Here is a 24,758-nt window from a genome sequence, read left to right on the forward strand (position 1 = left end):
GTCCCAGGAGAGCTAGAGTGTGAAACACAATCCACTGATACTGCCTCATTGGTTCTGACGCTCCTGCCACTGTAATGTGTTAGTATGGTAGTTGTATTTCTATGTGTTTGAGTGTGAATGTAGTAGACTGTAGTGACATCAATTTGTGACAAACAGGACCATTATCCATCCATCCAACCATCCATTTGCAGAAATCGCAATGTTAAATATTTAGTTTCATAACTCTAATTTGATTGGCTATGCAGCATTCCAAAAGTGCTGATAAACAACTGCATAGCATCTTATATTCCTTTATTTGGACAGGACAAACATAAAACTGAAACTAACCTCGAGTCGGAACTCAAACTCGCGTCGTACGAGCGCTCCTGAGCCATATGACGAAAGCTGTACTCAGGGCTAAAAGGCTCAAAAACGAGGAAAGCTTGTAATAGTAGTGTTGATCGTTCAGTTATTCTTTCTGCATATTACATATTTACGCCAATAGGAGGCGGCAGGTGACTGTATTTATTAGTGAATCATCGAGTCATTTAGTCAATGATTTGTTCAAAATTACTGATTCATTCGTTCGAAATTACTGATTCATTAGGAAAAGAAATGAAGCTTGTGTTGCTAGGAGACCAGTGACAGTTAAACGCTTTAAACTATTTTCGTTGAAGGAGCAAAACACACGAACTAACTGCCAATATTGTATCCAAAATGTAAGTAACTCAATATAAACTTATTGTTTATGGAAATTTTGTATAAAACAATATCACACGCAAGCATGGTATTTGTCTTAAAGGGTTAGTTCACACAAAAATGAAAAAAAAAAAAAAATGTCATTTATTACTCACCCTCATGCCATTCCAAAACCGTAAGACCTTCGTCAATCTTCAGAACACAAATTAAGATATTTTTGTTGAAATCCAGCAATGGCATTTCCTCTCTCAAGATTCATTAATGTACTAAAAACATATTTAAATCAGTTCATGTGAGTACAGTGGTTCAGTATTAATATTATAAAGCAACGAGAATATTTTTGGTGCGCCAAAAAACAAAACAAAATAACGACTTATATAGTGATTTCAAAACACTGCTTCATGAAGCTTCGGAGCGTTATGAATCTTTTGTGTCGAATCAGCGTTTCAGAGCGCCAAAGTCACGTGATTTCAGCAGTTTGGCGGTTTGATACGCGATCCGATTCATGATTCGACACAAAAGATTCATAACACTCCGAAGCTTCCTGAAGCGGTGTTTTGAAATCGGCCATCACTAAATAAGTCGTTATTTTGTTTTTTTGGCACACCAAAAATATTCTCGTCGCTTTATAATATTAATATTGAACCACTGTACTCACATGAACTGATTTAAATATGTTTTTAGTAGCCTACATTAATGTATCTTGAGAGAGGAAATGTCATTGCTGGCTATGCAGGCCTCACTTTGCCATCGGATTTTAACAAAAATATAATAATTTGTGTTCTGAAGATGAAAGAAAGTCTTACGGGTGTGGAACGACATGAGGGTGAGTAATAAATGACATTATTAAAACTAAACTAACCCTTTAACATTGCTCGTGTGGTATCACATAAGATGTAACGTTAGCCTTATCCTTGACAACTTTTGATGCCATTAAAATGCTCAGGGTCTTGATGCTCTCTTCCATTAATAGACAAAATCCAATGTGCAGGTTTATTGGCTTTGCATTGATGGCCATACACTTGAATGATGTTAGGATTTTCTTTAGTGATAGAGATAAGGATAGATAAAGTGCTGTTTGTCAAAAAAAAGGCATTTGAAAAGTTTTTTGACTGCTTTCAGCATGTTCACAACCAAGAGATCAACCATGACAGCTTTATTGCTGTTTTATTGATACATGAGGCCAGAATAATTACACAATGGCAGGCTGACACTATTGATCACACTATTGATAAAATCATATTTTAATGTAAAGCTCTGTTCCCTGAACACACAAACAAACAGCCAGGTGGGAAGTCTTTAGAGAGTAGCTGATCTGTTTTAATAAGAGACAAAACATCACACAAGCTCATATACAAAATTCATACAAATCATTTAGGCTAGATGTATTTCAAACAATATGATGATATGAAATGCTGCAGAAAAGAAAAGAAAAGAAAAGAAAAGAAAAGAAAAGAAAAGAAAAGAAAAGAAAAGAAAAGAAAATGAAAAACCCCTTCCAAAGAACTAGAAGAGAGATGAACAGCACTTTATATCATATAGGAGGACAGTGATGATGACTCTGTCTGGTCTGATGATGATTTGTACTCTGACTACTGGCAGAATGCAGGGCCCTTACAGAAGATGATGTTCTTTAAATGTCCCGTATGACATAATATGACGAGAGGAAATAGCATTAATAACAGTCACCCCAGAGGGGTGTGTGAAAAAGGGGGAAGAGTGTACTTAGACTTAAGTTACATCCACCCTGTGTCCTATTTCAAATGTCAGTCATCAAACCAATATTTGGGTTTGTTGTATTAACTTTTTTGTTTGACTTTTCCCACAGTGCTTCATATATTTTCATTCTTTCACCGCTGAATTTGGTTGCTGAAGTCCAAGTGCAACATATAGTAAAAATTAAACAGGATTTGTGTGTGACATTGAAAGGCATGAGGTAAAATGTATTGATGCGTATGGTTTTCCGAATTATCACCCTTTGATCCACACCTAGAAAAACAGTAAGCTTACATAAAAAGGAAAGACCAAATTTATTACTGTATGAGGGAACAAAAATAGTTCTTACGACTCGTTAAAATGAGCAGCACTAGACCGTGTTTCCGTTTTGGCAAAGAGTTCAAAGCACATCTCTCGTTCTTTTTTTTCCATTTCAGCCAGACCCTGAGCCACTGGGGTGCAGTTTCACAAAGATCATACCACTGAGTGGTTTTCAGATTTAAGGGCCAAAGATCCACAAATGTTCTTGGCTGTGGTATTCAGTGACAAAACATCCCAGTTTTAGCTGTGAATATGTGGCTGCTCTGATAGCAGATCAAATGTACCTTTTGGACACATTATGGAATGCCAAAAAATCCAGTGTGTTTTAATCAAAATGAATTTACCTAATTAAACCGGACCAAGTATGCAATAACTTTAACTAGTTATGGGGGCAGGTAGAAATGATGAGACACGCAGTCGCTTCTGAATCAGTTGCCAAGTAAAATAGAGTTTTGCTTTTATATGACCAATTGAATGAACAGAGTCTGCTTTAGGAGACTATCCACCCTTTTAACTATGCCGTCTGCTTACGTAGTACTGCTGTTACAATGGATTACACAAAGAATTAAATGATTGATTACTTTTAAATATGCTGTGATATGGTATGCTTAGAATGATGTAATTGCATAGGCTAATATATTAGGGAACTTGGAAAGTGAGCTTCATACATACACACACACACATACACACACATACAAAATGATAAAACAACTGTTCTTCAAAAGCACAGTTGTTGGTACCCAGACAAAAGCTGTTATTTCATCTAAGCAAAGGAACGGCGATTCCCTGTGACAGCGTGATGGATATAAGTAAGCTACGTATTTACAGAAGCTGATTGCATTTGAAAAAGAAAGAGTTTTCCACCCATCCTTCCTCTTATCTCTGGTCATAAATCACCCCTGCTGGCCTGCATAAATGGGGCTCTTCATAAACTTGGCACAAGCAATTCCATTTTAACCTTTACATGTGGCACTGGTCATACACTCTAAATGCAGACTGTGACCCTCATGACCTTGGCCATTCATATTTAATAGTCATTAAAAGCCGGTGGCAATCTAGACAACAAAAACAACATCTACTGCATGACAACTAAAATGATCATTAATGTGTTTTCCATAAGACATGTTCATAGTTAAGATATGCATAAAGATGAGCAGTTCAGCATGTGCGCTGCCCGCGTCTTTCCATTTCATCGAATGCTCCATAATCAGTCTTATGGCCATGCTAACCTTTGACTTGAGTCCCCACTGTAAAGGCTTTGCTCTTTGCCCCTAGTCCATTAGACCTGGCTGAAGTATACCTTTATAATTGCCACAGCGACCATCAAATGAACATATGAAAGCATAGTGGGGATGGGTAGAGGAGTCTGGCTGCTAACCTTTTGGCCTCTGGGTCAACATGTGTACCAGATGCTTTTGTCGAGACAGTTCATTCTGCCTCTGTATGGGTCCGCATGTCAGGATTATTGATGGACCCCCGACAAATATTTTATAGTTTGTGTTCGACCTTTGACGTCGTTGGAGCAAAATGACAGCAGACTATGTGTCACCACTGCAAACTACTATCAGAATAAATGCTGCAAAGGTTGAATGAACTCGGTTTACAGTTTTAGCGCTTCTATGATCAGAGATCTGTGCTTGTTTTGTATATTTTAATTTGGCTTCGAAGTACTGAGTTAATAGATGTTTGGTTGCATTTGCTGACCCTTGTAAAAGGCCTTCTTAGTTGTTGTTATTTTGTTTAATGTTACCAAAGGACCCTGTATAGCGTTATGGATCCTGAATACAGTTTTCTCCAACCTGTCCCCTTAAAGAGTGACTCAGTGCCAACATCAAAGGCTTCACAAAGCCTCAAGTTTCTGCACTTTACAGATATACATAACAAACCACGACAAATGGATTGCGCCTTGACTTGCTTGTTTGGTTCTACACGGCTCAAAGGTGTTGCTGTGTTTCCGTTCCATTTGTTCTTTTTGTTTTTCTTCTGCATGAAATATTGTTGTGTGTATCAACAGTAGTCCAACACTTTGTCCACATTATGTTTTGTAGCTTGACGCTAACTTGCTATACTTTGCTCTGGCTATCTCAGCACACCAGGCATTCACAAAAAGAGAAAAAGAACAACAAAATCCCCCAGCTAGCCACCCCTTTAGCACCGTTAGCCTCTTCATAACACAGACCCAGGCTTATGTTGAAGCACTGTGATTAAGATAAGCCAAACCGCAGCTGGACAATTACCTGACAACTAACCTTTTCTGGAGCCACTTAAGGATGTAAGGACCCCTGAGAACTGTTGTTTTTCTGAGAGGAACACAGCTCTTGACAGCAAGGAGCCTGGGAAGAGGCTAGCAATGAGTTAGTATCATAGCTGAGATTACCTAATTCCACCCACAGCATCAGTGTTGAAGGACTTTGTTTCTAGACAGAGCTGAAAGGGCATTAGGATTGATTTGGTCTGTGGGAAAAAAAAAGTCTTTTGAGTGTTCACACTGCAGTGCCTTCAGTGGACAGTAAATGATTCTGCTCATACAAACAGAGATGGGGAACTCAAAACTGAAAGAGTACATCTTTAAAAAAAAAAAAAAATGGTAAATGGAATAGGATGAGTGTATTCATAACAAAATTGTATAACTGAAATGTACTTTTTTCTCTTTTAAAACTAAGACACAATCATATTGTGTATGCAAGGTGTCGAATTGGTCATTCAAGACTTGAGGGGTGAAGAACCACCGTAATTTAATCTGTGTAAGACTTTATTGTCTTGTAAGCATAAATTACTGGACTACACTGCATTTAATATCACTAGTCAAAGGTTTTATTTAAAAATGTATATAAAAAGAATGGATGCTTTTTAAAAAAAAATGTTTTAAAATGTGTCAAATATGAAATTGAAATATCTTTAGTTTGTTCTTAAATGACTGTATTGTTTTCCTTATAAACTATTCTGTCCTTACCATGGTATAAGAAAGAAGGAAAAAAAAAAAGAAAGCGAGACAAAGAGAAACTAGTCTGTAATATCACAGGCTTATTTTTCTGTAGCTCACAATGGTCATGGGTTTGGTTCTCAGGGAAAGCAAGAACTGATAAAAATGTAAATGTGTACCTTGAAGGCAATGTAAGTCGCTTTGGATAAAAGTGTTTGCCAAATGCATACATATAAATGTTACAAAGCAATGCGTTTTCACTTGAAAATATTCAAACACGGGCCATTTTAGCTGGGGTGATGTAATATTAGTTACCTGTTTTATAAGGAGAATTACGGCACTCATGATCATGTGACATGTTCAATGTGTAATTGCCTACAGTTAATTTGAAGTATTGCACTCAGACAGAACATTTCTAAACTACTGATTTGGAATCACCACTTGACTGAGGATGCACATCAGCTCTGACTGTACATTTTGTTTAATCTTTTTGTGTGTGTGTGTGTTTCTGCATATTATGTGTTCCAAGCCCTTCAGAGTCCACATATAGGGTCCTGGCCAGAGCTCCACACACTCTCTCATCCTCTGCCCAGGCCTGCAACATCACAACAACAGCCCCTGAGCTAGCAAACACAGTCAGGGGTGAGTGTTTATAGGCTACATTTGTTAGGCTTCTCACTGTGGTGCTTAAATATGATATCCATGTGTTCAACTAATGCACAGAAACTGTTGCTTGGCAGGATGGTGTTGTAAACATCTCTGAGGTCACTCGTTCCTGTGATTGGCCGAGGCAAAGCGCATATAACCTGCACAGCCAGACAGTCGGTCATTACCAATCCATTCTGAGCTGTGAGTGGGGGATGTAAGTATTCAAGACTTATGGCTTTGTTCAAGTGGAGCGCGAGCTTTCTCCTGGGGTTAATGCCCGCTGTGAATGTGGCTGTCAGAATCGAGCTTCTCTCTGGTTTACGCTCGTGAGGCAAAGTCAGGGGTTATTTGCTGCTATTTTTACAAGAAACGGGTTGATTTGTCTTAGGCCATTACCGTCTATTATGGCCGGGAGTCTCCGGGAAGGAGGTGGGAAGCAGCAAACGCTGGCATTCTGCCTAAAGAGAAATCAATGAAACAAATTAATCCTTCGCAGGCCGCACTGACACAGTAATCCATCATTCAGGGGTGCTTTTACACACCGAATCAGGGAGCCAGGGCTGAGGGAGAGAGCCCCAAGGGATCGCTCGCTCGCACACACAGGCACACACATACAGGCAAGACATGAACAGTGTGGTGGCACCCGCCACACAGCTGCAATCCCGCAGCCCAATGTCTAAAGGGAAAGAGATGAAAGACGTAGCATTTTATAATGGTCATTGCACGGAATGTGTTCCAAGGTCACGTCATAGTCGACTGTCTGTGGTGTTTCTTGATTATCGGCGACACCACCTAAATGCCAGTAAAGAAGGCACTGACAGACATGGTAGAGCTGAAAAGTAGAGAAAGAATACGACAGAGGGGCATTGAGATTTCTTTTCCACCCACCACATCATGTGGTGTCGCTTTGTTCAGAAAGCTAAACATTCACTCACATTGTTCCAGTGATCAGGCACTGTGATGCAGGAGTGCATTTCTTTGGAGACCTGCTTCCTGAAGCAGAGCAAGTGTCGTCATCATCAACAAAATAAGGAAAATGATAGAGGAAAAATAAACACTGTTATAACCACATGTAAAGATTAACATTATGTATAACCTCATCTTCCAGCACCCAATCTCTAAATCGACCCAAAAAATATCTAAAACTAAAAATACTGTGATATGTGCAAATGTGGCATTGTGGAGTAACTAACCAATAAGAGAACAACTTCTATGATAGCACATGATAGGGTCATGTGATCTGCTCTGGGAAACATCTCTGTCCTTTGAGAGCTGTACACAGTAATACTCCAGATAAAGCATATGATTTCAGACAAAGAGAAACGCAGGCAATGAGAAACAGAAGAAAAGATGTTAATATGCACATATGCAAAGTAATTTATTTGGAGGCATTCAAATATATCAAACTTCAACATCATATACATTCTGCATATAAAAAATACATAGAAGATTACTGCTCTGCATTTAGTATTTACATTATAGGATGGCATCTCTAAATTTATCAGTTGTTGTGTACTTGTGGTGCTGCTACACAACTAAACCACAGGGAGTGGGGAACATAAATAAGGCAGAACAAGCTCTTCAAGGTAATGAGGGGATGACACTTACCTTTAAGCTTTTTCTTATAGATGACTAGCAATAAGGGGATATTTCAGGACAAGAGGAAGGAGGTAAAAAATAAAAACTGAATATATAGCAAATTAATATATTTTGTGATTGTGGGATGAGGTGGCATAAGTTACATTTATTAACTTTATTATTTCCATGTTTATTAAATAGTAAAATATACCTCATAGAAGGGAAAAAAATGCCTCTCATCTCCCCAGGACAAAATTGCCACTGCCCCTAATGCCAAAAACATACAATTGTAAAATCATATTGTTTGTGATCCGCAAAGAAAGCTCTCTTGCAAACCTTCATAATCACTTAAAACAGAAAACATGTGGTTTAAAATCAAATAAATCCAGCAAATTAGAAACATATGTTGACTGGTGAGTAGTTTGTTTCATCAGTCAATTGATAATAGCTCAATAAACACATTGGCAGATAGGGTTCACCGCATATGTTGCAACTGACAACCCTGTCCATGTAATAAAAGATGAAATCTGACACTTTCATGGCTAAAAACATAATTGTGTTTTCAGACATAGAAAACATCAGACTTCAGAATGGTATAATACAGAATGATCCCTAATATTGCATGCATGTGTCATAATAGAGTAATGGATCTCACATATATGTAAAAAGAGTCTGGATGTTTACGAGCATTACAATACAATGACTAGATCTATTTATATGGGTTGCTTTATTCATTGTCCCATTTTTCCTGTGATTAGTTATACTGCAAAAAAAAAAAAAAAAAAAAAAAAGTTTGTTATCATGTAACCACAAATTTGTTTCAAGTGGAAACATAAATAAATTGGTAAAAAATATTAATTTGACTAAATTAACCTGATTACATTATATATATTATATAATGCTATTGAAAATGTAACTGTTTTAGTCATATAGCTTATAATTAATCATGTAAACTAGTGTCCTTTTCCTGTAATCCTTTTCATACAAACTTACAAAGAAAATGTGTATACAAAATTGCATTATCTCTCATTCTTAATTTGTCATCTTTTGTATCTCTATCTTTCTGTTTTGTTTTTCAGTCCCTCCTTTCCCTTTCCCTTTTGTCTCTTGCTTATATGATGTGCCTAATTTTGTGCTCAGAGGTCAGGGAGTTTACTGTTGACTGGAATTTAAGATCTGCAGGATGTTCAATTCACTGAAGGAAAACATACACAGCTTTCCATGCAGGAAGTCCCTCACTAACTGCTGTCCTAACCATGGGGTGGAGAGGCACATTTGGAGTGCCACAGCTGTCTGTAATCGGTCCTCTTTCACTTTGGAAAACATGCTTTTTCACAGATTTTTAAATAAGAGCTCTGGTAACCTGACTATATTGATCAAAAGTTGGTGTTTTATGAGGTGAAGAGATTGCTTTGAGGAATGTATGTTCAGGAATCATGGCTGCATTATTTTCCTTTGCTGACAGATAGAACTGATACTCAAGAGTGTGACGTGTAAACAGAGATGCAGGTGCTGTTTTTACATTCTAAGTGTGTATGTTTAAGCACAATCAAACCATGATCATGTGTTTTTCCACCTAAACCCTGCAGATATCTCAGTTGCCCATCTTTGAGAATCTGAAAAAGAAACACAGAAAAAAGAAAAAAAAAAAGATTATGCTTATTGAGAGTGTGCAATTGTCCTGTTTAGCTGAAAGTTTACAGCTCACTTTCTTCAAAAAGAAGCAGAGAGAGTCAAATTCAAAGATTGACTTTATTAAATTCAAACTATTGACTTTATGGAGCAATTACTAGGAAATGTAGTAGATGCACAGACAAGGAGTGAATTCCTTGTCACTGCAACTATCTATTACTAAGCTTATGGACATATTCTGCTAAAAAGGGACAAAAAGAGTGAAAAAGGAGAGGCAAAGGAAAATAGAGGGACAAATTGTTATTTGGTGACCAAACTGCCTTATCTTTCCTATTTCATTGCCTTTGACATGGAAGTGGACATGACAGTAGCGGTGTTCAAGTTTATTCATCAAAAACATAATGATAGAAATGATGAGGAAACGTCTTGCTTTGTGACAGGAAAGACATAATATAGGCAAATCATGAGTGCTGTTCTTGATCTGATTCCTGTATCAGGTTTTGTTATTTAAATCCATAATGAAAGGCCTGAGCTGGATCTGCTGTGACTGAGGATGCTTGACATTGTTGAGCATATGACTGAAGGCTACTAGAAGTGAGACTAAACAGATTACCAGTACGATATGCATTGTTTACATACACTACACCACGCCTTATACAATTATTTCTGTAGTTCATTCTTAGTTATGAATCCTGACAAAAAAAAAAAAAAACATCTTCAGCAAATCCGTGAATAGAGTCTGATGACTAAAGGGAGAAAATGTAAGTGACTTCTGTTCTGTTGTTTCATTATATTATGCAGATGATGTGATAAGAAAGCTATTATTGATATGTTGATATATTTTTGTATGTTCACACTTTGTTTTATGAATCTGAGCACAGTTGAGCCAAATCTATTGGTCACAGGATAGATCATTGTATAAGAGATAATACTGGTCATTGGTGACAAAACTTTTAGTATAGGGAACTAATGTTGCTCTTGACAAACATTTCCAGAAGTAAGATCATCAATGTACTTAAATGCTTACTGTTCCACAAACTATACAAAAAATTGGCAGATGTAAAACTGTAAAAGCAGTTAACAATGCATATTAAAATAATAGAAATGGTGCACACCCACGATAATACACTGACATGACTATGAGTCAAAAATAGGTAATAACCTGGAATAATCCCTTAATGTTGCAATACCTAATTTGCGCACACCTGTATGCACATGTTCTGTTTTCTCTGTTTAGATTTTTTTTCCTTGTAATGTATCTTGTATAATATATAAATGATCTAAGCTCCTGTTAACGTGTAGATGCATATTCAAGGACAGAGCCAGTGCATCTTTGTCTGATTTTGAGCATCTTTTTTTTCCTCCTGACTATACACAGCCGTTCTGGACACTCATTGGGAAAAAGATTTCTGAACTCAGTGAGTCATCAATTTAGCTCCCTGTTGGAACTCAAACAACCAGCTAGTATTTGCCTTAAAACCCTAATGTGACTAACTACTCAGCAAAGTGAAAATTACTCACAACCTAATTTCAATTATGACTCAGCATTGCTCCATAAAACTGTTGCTTTCACTTTATAAGGAGAAGTGGTGGAAGCTATTTTATTTATTTAGAAATGATACTGTAAAATATATAGCCTACATGTTGACACTTCAAGCTGCATGTTTGAAGGTATAAGGGAGATTAATTTTTTTTTTTTTTTAAGTTTACTTTAGAGTGAGTGTTTACTTATATAGTTTGGGGGCATTTGGAATACCGAGAAATGATTAATAAGTAAAGCAAATTTAGCAAAAATTAGAAGTTAATGTTAATCTAGTAATAGTTTTTTTATAGCACCTAGTTAAATTTAAAAAAACAAAAACAAAAAAAACAATGTGGTATGACTATTTATAGTAAACATGCATGTTTGAGCTAAATATTGCTTCTGATCTTTTCGCATCTCCTGTCACTTCTATCACTAAACCTACCTGATATGTTTATCTGTGTGTGGCATGTGTATAGTAATTATGGGAATATTAATAATATTTACCATTAGATAATGGTAAAACATTGTTTAATGAAATATAAAATGAAAATGATGTTGGAAAAGTCAGACATTAGGTGTCTTTATCTGTACTCCTCCTGCACGTGTACATTATCACCCTATTTAAAGCAATTAATCTCTTCTGTCTCCCAGCGTGGATGTGCCTAAGACAGACGAAATTCCAATTAAATTCCTGCTGCGGGTCGGTTTAAACAGACCATTATAAATACGCTAGGTGACTCTCTACCTCTCACAACAAAAGCTCTACCCCTCAAATACAGTCGCTTATCTTTGCTCTTCTCTGCAAAGAATACTTCCGCTCGTGTTAAGCGGTGTGCTTTAGGCTTTGCACTTGCTCGGACATTCGTTGTAAAAACCATAACAAAACGCGATGGCAAAAGGTTTAAGCAGATAAATGTAGGGTGGACATTTGGTTTCTGGGCAATCTCTGTGGGATTATAAATTATGGAGATGTAGGACAGTTTTTGTGTTAAATTCCTACAGAACTAACTAAACCCCTTGTTTCCTAAAACAAATAGCAGTGAACACCTTGCACTAACAACTTATAAAATGATGGGCTACTAATAGATCTGGATTTAAATATTTTAGAATTTTATTTATTTATTTATTTATTTATTCATGTTACAGTAGGATATATGACTATCTTCAATAATAAAAACCATATTACCACAACGCCATACATACGACTAGGCTGGTTGCAGGCCGGAATCTTATCGTAAGTAGGCTAACTAACGTTCGTACGTTATTTGACAAACAAGCACATACACCTCTTGTTATTAGAACTTTTTGTGCATCGTTTACAGGGGTGGTCAGGTGCAAACGTGCTTAACTAAGGCCTTGACTTCCCCAGTATCTCGAAGAGTTGGTCTCTTCAAAACGAAAAGTGTGAAACTGCCTAAAGTAATTGCGCGTCATATTGTGCAGGTGTTGAAAAGTTATTAAATGTTTCTTAATTTAGTCAAATAAAGGATCATGGCTTTGGTAGAATAGTATTTTAGAAATATTGATGCTGACTTCATACTGTAGATGTTAATGAAAATATTGAACGATTAATTCATTTATAATATAGTACAGGAGTACATGTTGTTATCTGTTCTGACATCAGTAACATAATTAAGAATATAGCCTCTCTCTCTTGCCATTGGGCTATTTATTTATGTTTATCAAAGAAGACCTGCACAAAGTTTGGCTATAGCGTGTCTGCAAGTAAATCCAGATCTGTCACGTGACATGCGCGCACAGTTAGAGGCGCTTTCAATGCGATTTTACACTCTTTTATTCTCGGATGTAGTTTGCATTGATATTGTTTATAAAATGTCCCCTTGCCACCGATGAACTTAAAACAAGGGGAAAGATACGTTTAAATCCATGTAAAGAAGCTAGAGTTGTAGCCTATAGGCCTTTACAAACGCTACGTTCTATTTTTTGAGAAAACGTAGAGATGAAGTAACCTGCTGCTTATGTGCACCTGACGTTTTACTTTCTTCTGCTTTTGCTTCGGGAAATCCAGCCCTTGCTATCTTTATTAAATATTTCCCAATATGTTTGCTCAAACAAATTAAGTAGCCTAACACGTAGACAAGTCGACACCTAGGCTACAGTTTTACTGTCATTACAAATATTTATTTTTAATGCATTATTTTAAGACTTTTATGAATCTTGTCTGTGCTGTTAAGTTCCTGCTTATGTCTACAGGGCCTAACGTCTGAAAATGGATCTAGCTGCTTAAGGATTTGCTGACAGCATACTATACGTGTACTTTAGTGTCATTGTTGTGGTTTTCATGCTTTTTGAGGGAATGTCAGAAGCGTAAGTTAGCCTAATTATTGTGGGTCTGGGCTTGTTTTAACTGTTAACAGATTTATGATCTTGGTCTATGAGGCCATCCAAGGCAATTAGCACATAAGCTCTAAATAGATGATGGTTTGTGAGCAATAAAGCCATTACCTCCAGCATAAACTGACAGTCTCTCTTACTAATCTCCTACCACAAGCTAACTAGAAAGAAAATTCTCCCCCGTTTTGGACAATTACAGTCAACGCTGTTTTATAATTAATTCGAAATTTGACAGTGCATTTAGTTTTGTGGGCCACTTAGAAAAAAACCGGTAAAAATAATAATATTTTCCTACCTGTTTTTCTTCATCCCCCGTCGGCCACCGTAATCATAGGCCATCAACAGAGCCCCACACTGGCAGTTAGATGATTCGCCTGTTTTCGTGCATTGTAAATAAAGAGATGTTAAAGAAAGTTTTTTTTTTTTTTTTTTTTTTTGACCAAAGACGTACAGTGACTCCTATGGTGTTTATGACGCCTATAGGCAATATTCAGCAAAATTTTAAAATATCTGAAATATCCGAACATCAGGATATGGCCAAAGCATGATGGAAGCGTTGGGCCTTCCTTAAACACAATTGGGGAATGCTAGGGTGATTTTGTGCGAAACATTAATGAGTACGTCTTTTAAATAGCTCATGCAGTAATATTAAGTGGCGTAGTTTAAGATATTTTCCACAACTATCCCCACTACCCTTTCCATTAAGAGCGATTAGATGATGTCCATTGAAAGTTGCTGATCCATAGAGAAAATGGCAGTGGATAAAAGGCGATTTCAAGTGACCTTCTCGTCCCTTTCACACCAATCTGAGCCCCCAAATAGTTAGGGATCAAATTGAACAAAAGCCCCCTCCTCTTCCCTTTCAACCCACTACTACTCAAAGTGACAAAACCCACCATCGCATTAGAGAGGCAACGTGTTTAAAAACTGTGAGATTATCACAGAGAGCAAAATATTTCTATACCCAACTAGAACAAAATGTCTCTTGAGTGTCTTTTCTTCAATGCAACACTCATAACGTAGCTATATCTTTAAAACCATAGTATAAGCAAATGTTCCACAAAATGTTTATCACATGTAAATTTTAACCACAACGTGTTGTGTTACTTGCAAGGTATTGATCCTCTACTTTGCAGGAAGTTGCTTTGTTGATTACTTTTTTTACTCTGTATTTGTGCAAGTTTATATTTCTGTAATGCATATTTTTGCTATTAGTATATATGCCTATATATTTAAACCTACTTATTATACAATTTTAAATATGTAATGATTGCATAAATTATAAAATTGCTCATGAAAGGCCTGGTATCAAGCAACAGACAATTCAGATATGTCTTTAGTATAAATTATCCAGTCATTGTGATATACAAGCAATTCAGTTTCAAGGGAAGCTTTAGTGTATCTGTACTCAGAGAGGGAGAGATATAAACTACAAAACCTAACCATTTAGTGTGGTTAATGTTTTAGGTTCAGAAGTTTACTGTAAAAATTGTAATTGTAAGTAAACAAAAATTATACAATTTATTGTTTTCAATGGGACGTTGGTTAAATGTAATATCATATGTGTCTGATAAAATAAGGAAGGTGAAATATTTTATCCCTGCTGTGTCCTTAGAGTTTATGCCATCTAACCCGAGCGTATTTACATTCGTGCTCACTTGGTAGGAGGTCCGCATTTCGTGGGATTTTATTACTCGAGCAGCTCTTAGGGAGCATGCATTAGACTAAATGGTATATGTTGTTTATTGCTATTTAAAACGAGGTTGCACGGTCATTAAGAAATATAACACCATATTACAAATTGCATGAGGTGCTGTGAAACGATTAATTATCATCATTATTATTAATAATATTATTATTATTTTATCACACATCAAAACATCACAGCATTAAGAGGCATCTCTTCGACCATCACTGATTTCATATGTAACATAACTCATAGTCATATGATTATGATTAGCTAATTTTATTTTATTATTTTATAATGATAATGTTGTCATGTGAAACATTGCAGCTAACTTTTTGAACATTGTTTTGCACTTTATTTTACTTACTTTTTATGAATAAAACGTTCATTACAACTCATGACTAACAAAAGCTTTTTGATGAATACAAGGCCTAAAGTAAAATATATATATGATCCCCAAAAATAATAGTCATATATAGTGAAATGTGCTCCCTGTCTTTAATTGTGCTATAATTGCATTTAAGTATGTTGATACCTAATTTAATGAAAGTCCTGAGAAAATAATCCTTTGAGGCAGACATATGCTACTTTTATATATTACTTTTATACTTCTTTCATTAGTTTTTTTTTTTTTTTTTTTTTTTTTTTTTTGCTTTTCTTAAAATTGTTTAAATGTTTATGTACGCGCGTCAGCCCTACTTTATTCTGAACATGTCTATCGTATAATCGTCCTTTTAATCCGTTGACATTATCACTTAGACAAACAGACTGCTATCGATCTTCCCATTACGAGATCATACAAGACGAATAACACAGGTGAAAAGGCGTTTCTTAAAGTCAAACGTTCAGTCATGTTCAGCATCACCACAACGTTATTTTTTTTCCTTAAAATTAAGTAGGCTAGTGCAAGTGATCGATAGAATTCTGTCCACCGATCTCTCGTAGTCTATATCCGCATTGCTTTCACCTGACAGTCTCACGTTTTTAATTTGATAGGTATCTGAGGTTTTAGTTTGATACAAGTTTACGTACATTGCGAGATATTTATATGAATTTCAACTAATACTGGGATTGTATAAAGTGAAAAAGTACTTGCCTTTCAAAACTGAGAAACCACCGATCCCAAAGTGATACCCACCAGTCGCTGGGCGCTCGCACTTTGAATGTCCAAGTGTCCACTTTACCATTTCTTCAATACTGTTTTCATGCGTGCCTTGTGTTCCCATTCGCTGTCCCTCTCCCTCTCTCCCCTCTCGCTCTCTTCCCTGTCTGTGGAGTAAAACCTTGATGGTACACTTAAAGAAGTTTCTCTTTGTTCCTTTTAATCTTATTCGTTTCACCTTTGCAAAGAACAGAGGACAGCAGCGTGCGTTTCTGCGGATCGGTGTGAGGAGAGACGGAGGAAGCTCCGCGGTCGAGTTGAAAATAGGCTACCTATTTGTAAGGGTTTCGTAAACGGACTGATGTCGGTGTTTGCCTCCTCTTAACTTCTATCGCACAGTTTTTGACTTTTGATGCAGAGTTCATAAGAAAGTTCTGGTGAAAGTGTTTGTCATTATAAAAGCTACTAAGAGGTTTATTTAATACTTAATTTTATTTTAAACATCTCGGTTATGTCAACTGACAGGAGACCAAAACTTGTTTCTCCGCAAAAAGAAATTATTTCTAAGTACTGGCATTGCTAAATAAAACAGGCTTAATGTTAATCAAGTTGCACTAGATCATGATCAAAGTAAGACTTTGAAATCATATGTGTCTTATAAATACATAAATAAAATAAAAATCAGACAATATTCATCCCACAGCGTAATTCGTCTCTGAGCTACATTTAGGAACATGCTTAAAATGACAATAAATTACTCATTTTTTATGTCGCTGTAATTGTCTACTGTACGCTAGATGGCAGCCCGATCCAGACATTATAAGCCTGTACAGCGGAGCCTTCGGCATTCATGCACAAAAAGCCGGTTTCCCTGCGCATTATACCAAAAACTTCCCTCGTTAATAATCTGTTAAAACACACTGAACGATGGATTTTTATACTTTCCAATATCATAATATTCTGATTCCTCTTTTGTGCCTTGGATGGCTGCTTGATCTGTTTCCTATCACTGCGAAAGCATTCCGTTATAGCCTACTGACATCTTTCTCTAGTCAAACTAGTGGTAGTCATCGCGCGTTCCAATACGGTTTTTATATGTTATTTATTTTATCGTTTTACTGAGATCTATGTATATTATTGACCCGTGAAAATATGGTTTATGCATTGATACGCAATTTCCAGCCGGTATTGTTCTGTCAAATTACGTAAAATGTCAATGGGACCTTCATAGTTCAAATCTGGACGTTGTAATGGGTATTTTTGTAATTAAGACTACAGCTTTGAACAAAACACTTTCAACTTTGTGAGGCTCGCACCAGCATTTGTTTATATTTCACGTGCGCGTATAGTTCGCTCATTGCTTTCATCCCGTTTTTCGCCGCTTCTTTCTGGGGTTTCTTCCTCTTTTTGTGACAATAGACGGTCCATTCTAATCGGGTTTCAAAGTAAATAGCAGCGCAGGGGCGAGCGCAATGTAAATTGTGCTTGTCAGAGCCCTCAGTCGTAGGTAGCGAGGAGCGAGGACTCTAACCAATGGAGTGAAGGAGGCTTGGCTAACCTTAGCCTCCCATTTTCTCTCTCCCCCCCGATGCAGGGTTCTGACCAGTCAGTCGCCTTTGATTATCAGTTGCCAGCAGCCCCTCTCTTGGCTCCTTGACACGAGCACCATATAAGGCGCAGCGATCTCCATAGAAACGTGTCAGTTTCAATAGTAGTGTCAAAGTTCACTATATACAGACATTCGCGCAGATCTCCGTTTCGGAAACATTGCTCCGCTGGTACTCCCGTTAAAACGCATTCTTTTTTGAGTCTCTGCTTCTTACATATTCCATTAGTTGTTTTTTTTTTCTTTTTATCCTTGCTCTGTTCCTACTGGAGAGGTGAAACTACATAGGCACTCGGGCGACGTTGTTTTTTTTTTTTCTTTCGCCGGACCAGATGAGCTTTATTCATGAACATAGATAGAGAAATCCGTTCTTCAGTGTTTCCTCCTCTTCAACCGCGAAGACGGAGAGAGGAGCAAGGAAGAAAAAAGAGGGGAATTTATTTTGCACAGCACTTTGGATCTCCGGTCCACCAGAAAGCTACTATTTTTGCTTCAACGTGAAGAATTTTTATTGCGGTATTTTTTAAGAAAACTGATTTTTTTATTACGTCTGGGATCGCTTTCTCTATTCACGATTGGGTTCCCGAATGGCTGACTGCAATTTACCTTGGAACTGGCCTCCCGACAATTGCATATCCTGATCGGGTGCCTTTCTATCGACTGCGGTATTTTGAATGTATTGATCATTTTCTGCTTCTACTTTTTTCCTTATGAGATTGAGTGCTCCGATTTGAATTCGCGCTGCCGTTCGTCCAAGACTTCCCTTTTCCCTGCTCCGATATCCGAGCGACCAGTTCGCTTGAAAGCACTTTTCGGGCCCGAGATATGGCAATGGTAGTTAGCGTCTGGCGAGATCCGCAGGAAGACGTGGCCGGAGGACCTCCGAGCGGCCCCAATCCAGCAGCTCAGCCGGCGAGGGAGCAACAGCAGGCGGCGTCAGCGGCACCACACACTCCGCAGACACCCAGTCAGCCAGGACCCCCGTCCACACCAGGGACGGCTGGCGACAAGGGCAGCCAGAATTCTGGACAGAGTCAACAGCATATAGAATGTGTTGTTTGCGGGGACAAATCGAGCGGCAAGCACTATGGTCAATTCACCTGCGAAGGATGCAAAAGTTTCTTCAAGAGGAGTGTCCGAAGGAACTTAACATATACATGTCGTGCCAACAGGAACTGTCCTATTGACCAGCACCATCGTAATCAGTGCCAATATTGTCGGCTGAAGAAGTGTTTAAAAGTGGGCATGCGGCGGGAAGGTGAATATATTTTTCTAAACGCAACACACTATTGCTACACACAGTTTTTTTGTTCAGAGCCAGTTACATAAAGCTCACACTGTACACATACAAACGCGAAATAAATTTGCTTTGATTGCTTACTAAAGAGTGTCAGAGGGCGCGTACAAGCAGTAGTAAATCCGCTCGCATAGGCAGGAACAGCATGCATCTAATACAAGTAATATTGTTCTCAGATAGGCAAGCATCATATGCACCCATTTCAACTCAGACAATTACATGAATATTAAAGTCATCCACGAACACTATATGTATGTAAAAGAGAGAAAGAAGGATGAAGTGTGTGTGTGTGTATGTTTGCGTGTGTGTGTGTGCGCGCGTGCGTGCTGAAAGACTGCACAAGACTGCCGAAAAGCCTATTACACACACTAACCCCATATTGTATACGTAAATGAAATAAGGGGGTATAGTTTTATCTTTGAAAATAAGAAGTGTGTCTGTTTTTACGTCGTAGCCTAGAGTAAACGTTTAGAGGCCTGTCTGTCCCCTCTCAGCCTAAGCTGTATGCGAACAATGGCCTTTGCAAGTCTACTCTTAATAACTGAGTAGAACGAAACTGTTATTAATAACCTCTAAATTGTCTTAAAATAAGAATTGATTCACCGTAAGATAGTGCCTATAGAATACATGTGCATTTTTGTTTATCAATAATAAAAACAAAGTATTCGTGCTCGATTGTAGATAACATTTTTTTTTTTTCAGAGTTAGTAGGCTATCTTAATCATTAAATTGCCTGTAAACTTATTAGTCTACTACACACAAATCTATGTATATTACAGGCATTTATGTCAAAGTATTAGAGTGTAGCATTTGTAATAAGAAAGAGGCTGCTGGCATTGAACTAGTTACTGAATAGTCGAGATTTAAGCTCGGTCCTCATAAACAATGTATATCAAACAAAAACATAAAAAATCGTAATGTGTACGTGTGTGAAGACAAAGAGAGAGAGAGAAAGAGCTAGAGAGTGTTTGTATGTCTATATATTAGCAACTGAAGTTCATAAACAAAGGTAAACATTACCACCTATTAACCGACGAGGTTAGTATGATTTCAAGGACCATGTGAAAGTATTGGTTTTTTTTTGTTTTGTTTGTTTGTTTGTTTTTTTCGAAACGCAGTGCCGTAAATAGTTTGTAATTTAGTTTTATTTTCGAAGATGTTAAACAGCAGTCCAGACTACTCATGCACTCGAAGTAAAGATTCCACATCAATGATGTTTCTCAGTTTGGATGTACATTTCCTCTCCCTTTCTTTCTTTTTGTCAGCGGTTCAGCGAGGAAGAATGCCTCCAACCCAACCGAACCCGGGCCAGTACGCGCTAACGAATGGGGATCCTCTGAATGGTCATTGCTATCTCTCCGGATACATCTCGTTACTACTTCGGGCCGAGCCTTATCCTACGTCTCGCTATGGCAGCCAGTGCATGCAGCCCAATAATATTATGGGGATCGAGAACATCTGTGAGCTTGCGGCTCGTCTGCTCTTCAGTGCTGTGGAATGGGCGAGGAACATCCCTTTCTTTCCCGACCTGCAGATCACCGACCAGGTGTCTCTACTCAGACTGACATGGAGCGAGTTATTTGTGCTAAACGCGGCTCAGTGCTCCATGCCCCTACATGTGGCCCCACTGCTTGCCGCTGCTGGCCTGCACGCCTCGCCTATGTCGGCGGACCGCGTCGTAGCCTTCATGGATCACATTCGTATCTTCCAGGAACAGGTCGAGAAGCTCAAAGCACTGCACGTCGATTCTGCAGAATACAGCTGCATTAAGGCAATAGTGCTCTTCACATCAGGTGAGTGTGTTAGACAAGGCCTTACAGACATAAGGGGGCAATGCAATACGGGGTGGTAAGCTTCGGCATCGAAGCTATAGCTCAATAGTGGGCCTCAAGCTGGCTTTGTACTGTAAAATCTCTTTAGCGCACAAGTAATAAAGTGGTAGGCCTATTTTAAATGTATTTAAAAGACATCCACAAATATTTAATATTTAATGTAATACAAAATGTCATATATTATTGTAGTCAACCGATAATATTATAGTAATTATAGACTATTTTGCAATATTAGTGGAGGATGACAATAAAGCATAAAATGTCATTTATGCATGGAATTGAATATGCATTTCAAAGTAATTCTATGTGTTTGGAAATTATTTAGGCAAATATTTGCACAATCAAGTGTAGATCTCGTTTAGAATATCTTTCCTAAATCTGCACAACCACTGTTCACAGTTGTACACGATGCCACAGTGTGCAGACACAAATATGCATCTGAGGCCCTCTCTGTTGAGAAAAGATGACTCTATTATTAATAACTGCTTTTAAGCTAGGGTGATATTTAAAAATGATATTTAGTAGGCTATGAATTCGTAGAAATATCCGTCATACTGGTGTCTGACTATTCAATGACGGGTTAATTTGCCAAAAAAAAAAAAAAAGCTATAGTAATTTTACCAAAACATTGATGGCACCAAATTACCCTCACATCTCTAGCATTGTAATTGATGTTTATAATATACAGACGATAATACATATAACATTGTTACGATTTAACCGGACTGTTGTTTTTGATATTATATTATATTATATTATATTATATTATATATATATATTATATTATATATATATATATATAACGTAAAATTAGCCTGTTATGTGCGTATTTTAATAATATCAACTTTAATATATTTATTTTAGCAGTTGGAATTATATAGGCTACGTTTTGACAAAGAAAATTAAGTAGTCAATACCACTACTCTTTGATTGTTGAGCAAAGGGCCAGACTAAACACACACACGATGTATACGATATATATATATATATACGATATATAAATAACAAAACGTGTCTAAAAAAAGACTAGCTTATGTTCTGTAGTGTAACAATAATTTGTAGTCTTTTCCCCCTAAGTTTAAGTAGGCCACGGTTCGGTTTACACTTTGTGTATTGCCTTAATTTTCAAGAATATACGTTAGTGTTGATTAGCATATGTACAGCATGACAAAAATGTAAAAAAAAAAAAAAAAAAACATTTGTTATGTTTTGAACATCTGATCTTTGAGACCGAAATGTTACTTTATAGGCTATTTGATTCTGAATGACGTCAGTCTCACACAGAACCTTCCTTGCCATTCTTAACAATTAATTGTTTACAACGCACTCAGAAATGGACTTGGTAGCGAATCAGAACAACTTCTAGACACTTCGGTAAATCCGGATTTCCTAATTAGTAAGACGTAAAAGCAATATGTTTCGATAATAACTATAGGCTATCTTCTGATTTGTTGCTATGTTGAAGTGCTGCATAAAGTTTTGTGACGTCATGGATTAATAATTCATAATGCGCCCCTTGGTTTTGTATCTTTCGAGTTCTTTCTGATTAAGTGTAAATCGTAAAGTATTACTAAAAACATTCCTACACATACGAAACACATTACATTGTATTTTGCTGAATTGCCTCTGTTTTTATAGCAGTGCTTTCTGCACATGCTGGCTGCAGCGGAAAGTGGCCCATGAGGTCACATTACTGAGAGATTTTTGCAAAGACTTAGCACAGTTCAGAAGTTCAGAAGGTTATTGTATTTGACCGCAGTGTGTTCCAGTCCAGTCCAATTAGGATCAGTCGCCAAGGCATGTTGCACACCAAGACCTTACACTTTAAATCTTAAACTGAACAAAACGTAAACTCTAATTTTGAATATCTTAAACACAGCCGCCATATTAGAATGCTGACAAAATACGTATTGGCCTGGCGAAAGTGTTCAAGAGAATGGACGTTTGGCTGAACTGACTCTAGCAGTTCCAATGGTTGAGCTATGTGTTTACTGCACTGGCGTTCGTGCGGTAAGCTATTTGCAAACATGTTTGACGTAACGTCATTAATTGACATACACTATCGACCTTGAGCAGTTTTCTGTAAAATACATGTCCTTTTCTGAAATTTAGGCGATTGTGTCCTCAGGCAAGTCCACGGTAATAAATGTGATTGCTTCCAGCGGCCTTGCCTCCTCATTCAAACTCACAGCAGAGGCAACTGCTGGTATAGGGAATCGAACGAGAAATGACTCGGTAGCATCTGGAAAGCAATTGGTTTATAATTCGGTTATTACCATGCCAAATTCTCTGTCAAATATGTAGCTGGATATTTCCATATTTGACACAGTCACGAGCGCCTTCTCCAGTCGATCCTCTTCAGTCGAGCTTACTATGCACCCTCGTCCTCGTACTCTTTGTTTAGTCTGATTTGTGAGCGTGCATGTGGTATGTCCCCTACAACGCAGGGAATACGTTCTGTTACTCTTGAGGGATTGCACAGTCGTATTGTTTATTTATATTACAGGCAGCCTCATACGCTGCGTGATGCATGATGTTGGGCTCGTGTTTGTTCATCTCACTTTGTCAACAACACGTAATGCTGATGCTGAATGATAACCTGGGCCTCTTTTCTGTGCTGTGTTTTGTCTACTCAGACGCTTGCGGCCTGTCAGATGCTGCACACATCGAGAGCCTGCAAGAGAAGTCTCAGTGCGCCCTGGAGGAGTACGTGAGGAGCCAGTACCCGAACCAGCCCAGTCGCTTTGGCAAGCTTTTACTGCGACTGCCTTCTCTCCGCACTGTCTCTTCGTCAGTAATTGAACAGCTGTTCTTCGTTCGCTTGGTAGGTAAAACTCCCATTGAAACCCTCATCAGGGATATGTTATTATCCGGGAGCAGCTTCAACTGGCCCTACATGTCCATTCAATGATCCGAATGAGCGAGTGAAACAAAAAGACTAAAGGACCAAAATTCTGCAAGCCCTTTCAAGAAGACTATATATATAGGACCTAATTTCTGACCACTTAGGAAGACACTCTTTTTTGTCTTCTGGGACCGAAATGGAATATGTAATGTACAAAGATTAAAGAACTGGACGTACTCCCGTGCAAATCCATCGTCGTCATCAAGAACACTCTCCATTTTGTAAAATACTAGTCTTTATTTTCTTTTCTTTTTTTTTCTTCTTTTTTTTTTTTCTTTTGTAAAGAACAAAATACGTACAAATAAAATGAAGAACATCATATGCGCAGTAAATGAGCAAGACTTAGCGGGAAAGAAATTTCCAAGCAATTATAAGAAATGTCCTGTGTCTATGTATCTCTGTTTTGTATTTTTTCTGGTTCTAAACCAGTTTTTTCTGTGATTCTATACTAATGATTTTGATATAACCTTTTGCTTCTTATAATGAGTGCGATATATGTTGTTGAAGATATGTTCTCCAAGAATTAAAATTGAAGTGAGAATTTAAAAATAAAGAAAAACATTAGACAAATAAGACACAGTCTAATCGCAATGACAATTTCACTGATGGTTGAGCCTTCCCCCACTTGATGCTATGGACATGCAACTTCGGCAAATCTGACCTCATGGACATTTTAAAGGAGAGGACACCGGTGAAACTTTTTCTTGGTCGTATGTGTGTGCGAGTGTGTGTGTTGAGTCAATCATCAGTCAGAGATAAAAGACATGAAAAGTCAAAAGCACTTTTAATATATCATTTTCAAATACATTTTGTTTGTTTCGTCTTGATATTTCCGCTATTTCTTTTTTATTGGATGTTGCCTTTCATTTTTGCTCAATCCATGATATGCCTGTGCAGAAGGGTCGCGTGAAGTTGTGTGATGGTGACTATACTATTAAAAAGGAAATAGGCAA

The 24,758-nt window shown here is 37.6% G+C and overlaps 1 protein-coding gene and 1 long non-coding RNA gene across 4 annotated transcripts; one reads left to right on the forward strand and one right to left on the reverse strand.

Annotated features, from left to right (window-relative positions):
- Window positions 1–3,726: 3,726 nt before the first annotated feature.
- Window positions 3,727–13,756, reverse strand: LOC125267492. Its single transcript, XR_007184685.1, has 5 exons — window positions 13,672–13,756; window positions 7,480–9,480; window positions 7,222–7,279; window positions 6,829–6,962; window positions 3,727–6,744 (listed from the first exon to the last, which is right to left on the reverse strand). It is a non-coding gene; the product is annotated as an uncharacterized LOC125267492 (long non-coding RNA).
- nr2f1a (nuclear receptor subfamily 2, group F, member 1a) lies at window positions 6,063–24,758 on the forward strand. Of its 3 annotated transcripts, XM_048189176.1 has the most exons (4): window positions 6,063–6,280; window positions 6,379–6,500; window positions 20,334–20,861; window positions 23,537–24,758. In XM_048189176.1, exons 3-4 carry the CDS (start codon window positions 20,351–20,353, stop codon window positions 23,809–23,811), a joined length of 786 nt encoding a protein of 261 aa, XP_048045133.1. In that variant the 5' UTR covers window positions 6,063–6,280; window positions 6,379–6,500; window positions 20,334–20,350; the 3' UTR covers window positions 23,812–24,758. The 3 variants fall into 3 exon arrangements, with proteins under 3 accessions (XP_048045133.1, XP_048045132.1, XP_048045131.1); XM_048189175.1 differs by lacking the exons at window positions 6,063–6,280; window positions 6,379–6,500 and adding an exon at window positions 17,521–19,029 and having other exon boundaries at window positions 20,337–20,861; XM_048189174.1 differs by lacking the exons at window positions 6,063–6,280; window positions 6,379–6,500 and adding an exon at window positions 17,524–19,029.

The sequence above is a fragment of the Megalobrama amblycephala genome, linkage group LG4 (assembly GCF_018812025.1).
Source record: "Megalobrama amblycephala isolate DHTTF-2021 linkage group LG4, ASM1881202v1, whole genome shotgun sequence".
NCBI lineage: Eukaryota > Metazoa > Chordata > Actinopteri > Cypriniformes > Xenocyprididae > Megalobrama > Megalobrama amblycephala.

Excerpts from the sequence above, each read along its gene's own strand:
- nr2f1a (XM_048189174.1), top strand. The coding sequence starts at position 18,597 with ATGGCAATGGTAGTTAGCGTCTGGCGAGATCCGCAGGAAGACGTGGCC. Across the intron at positions 19,030-20,333 it reads AGTGGGCATGCGGCGGGAAG|CGGTTCAGCGAGGAAGAATG; the intron begins GTGAATATATTT and ends TCTTTTTGTCAG. Across the intron at positions 20,862-23,536 it reads AATAGTGCTCTTCACATCAG|ACGCTTGCGGCCTGTCAGAT; the intron begins GTGAGTGTGTTA and ends TTGTCTACTCAG.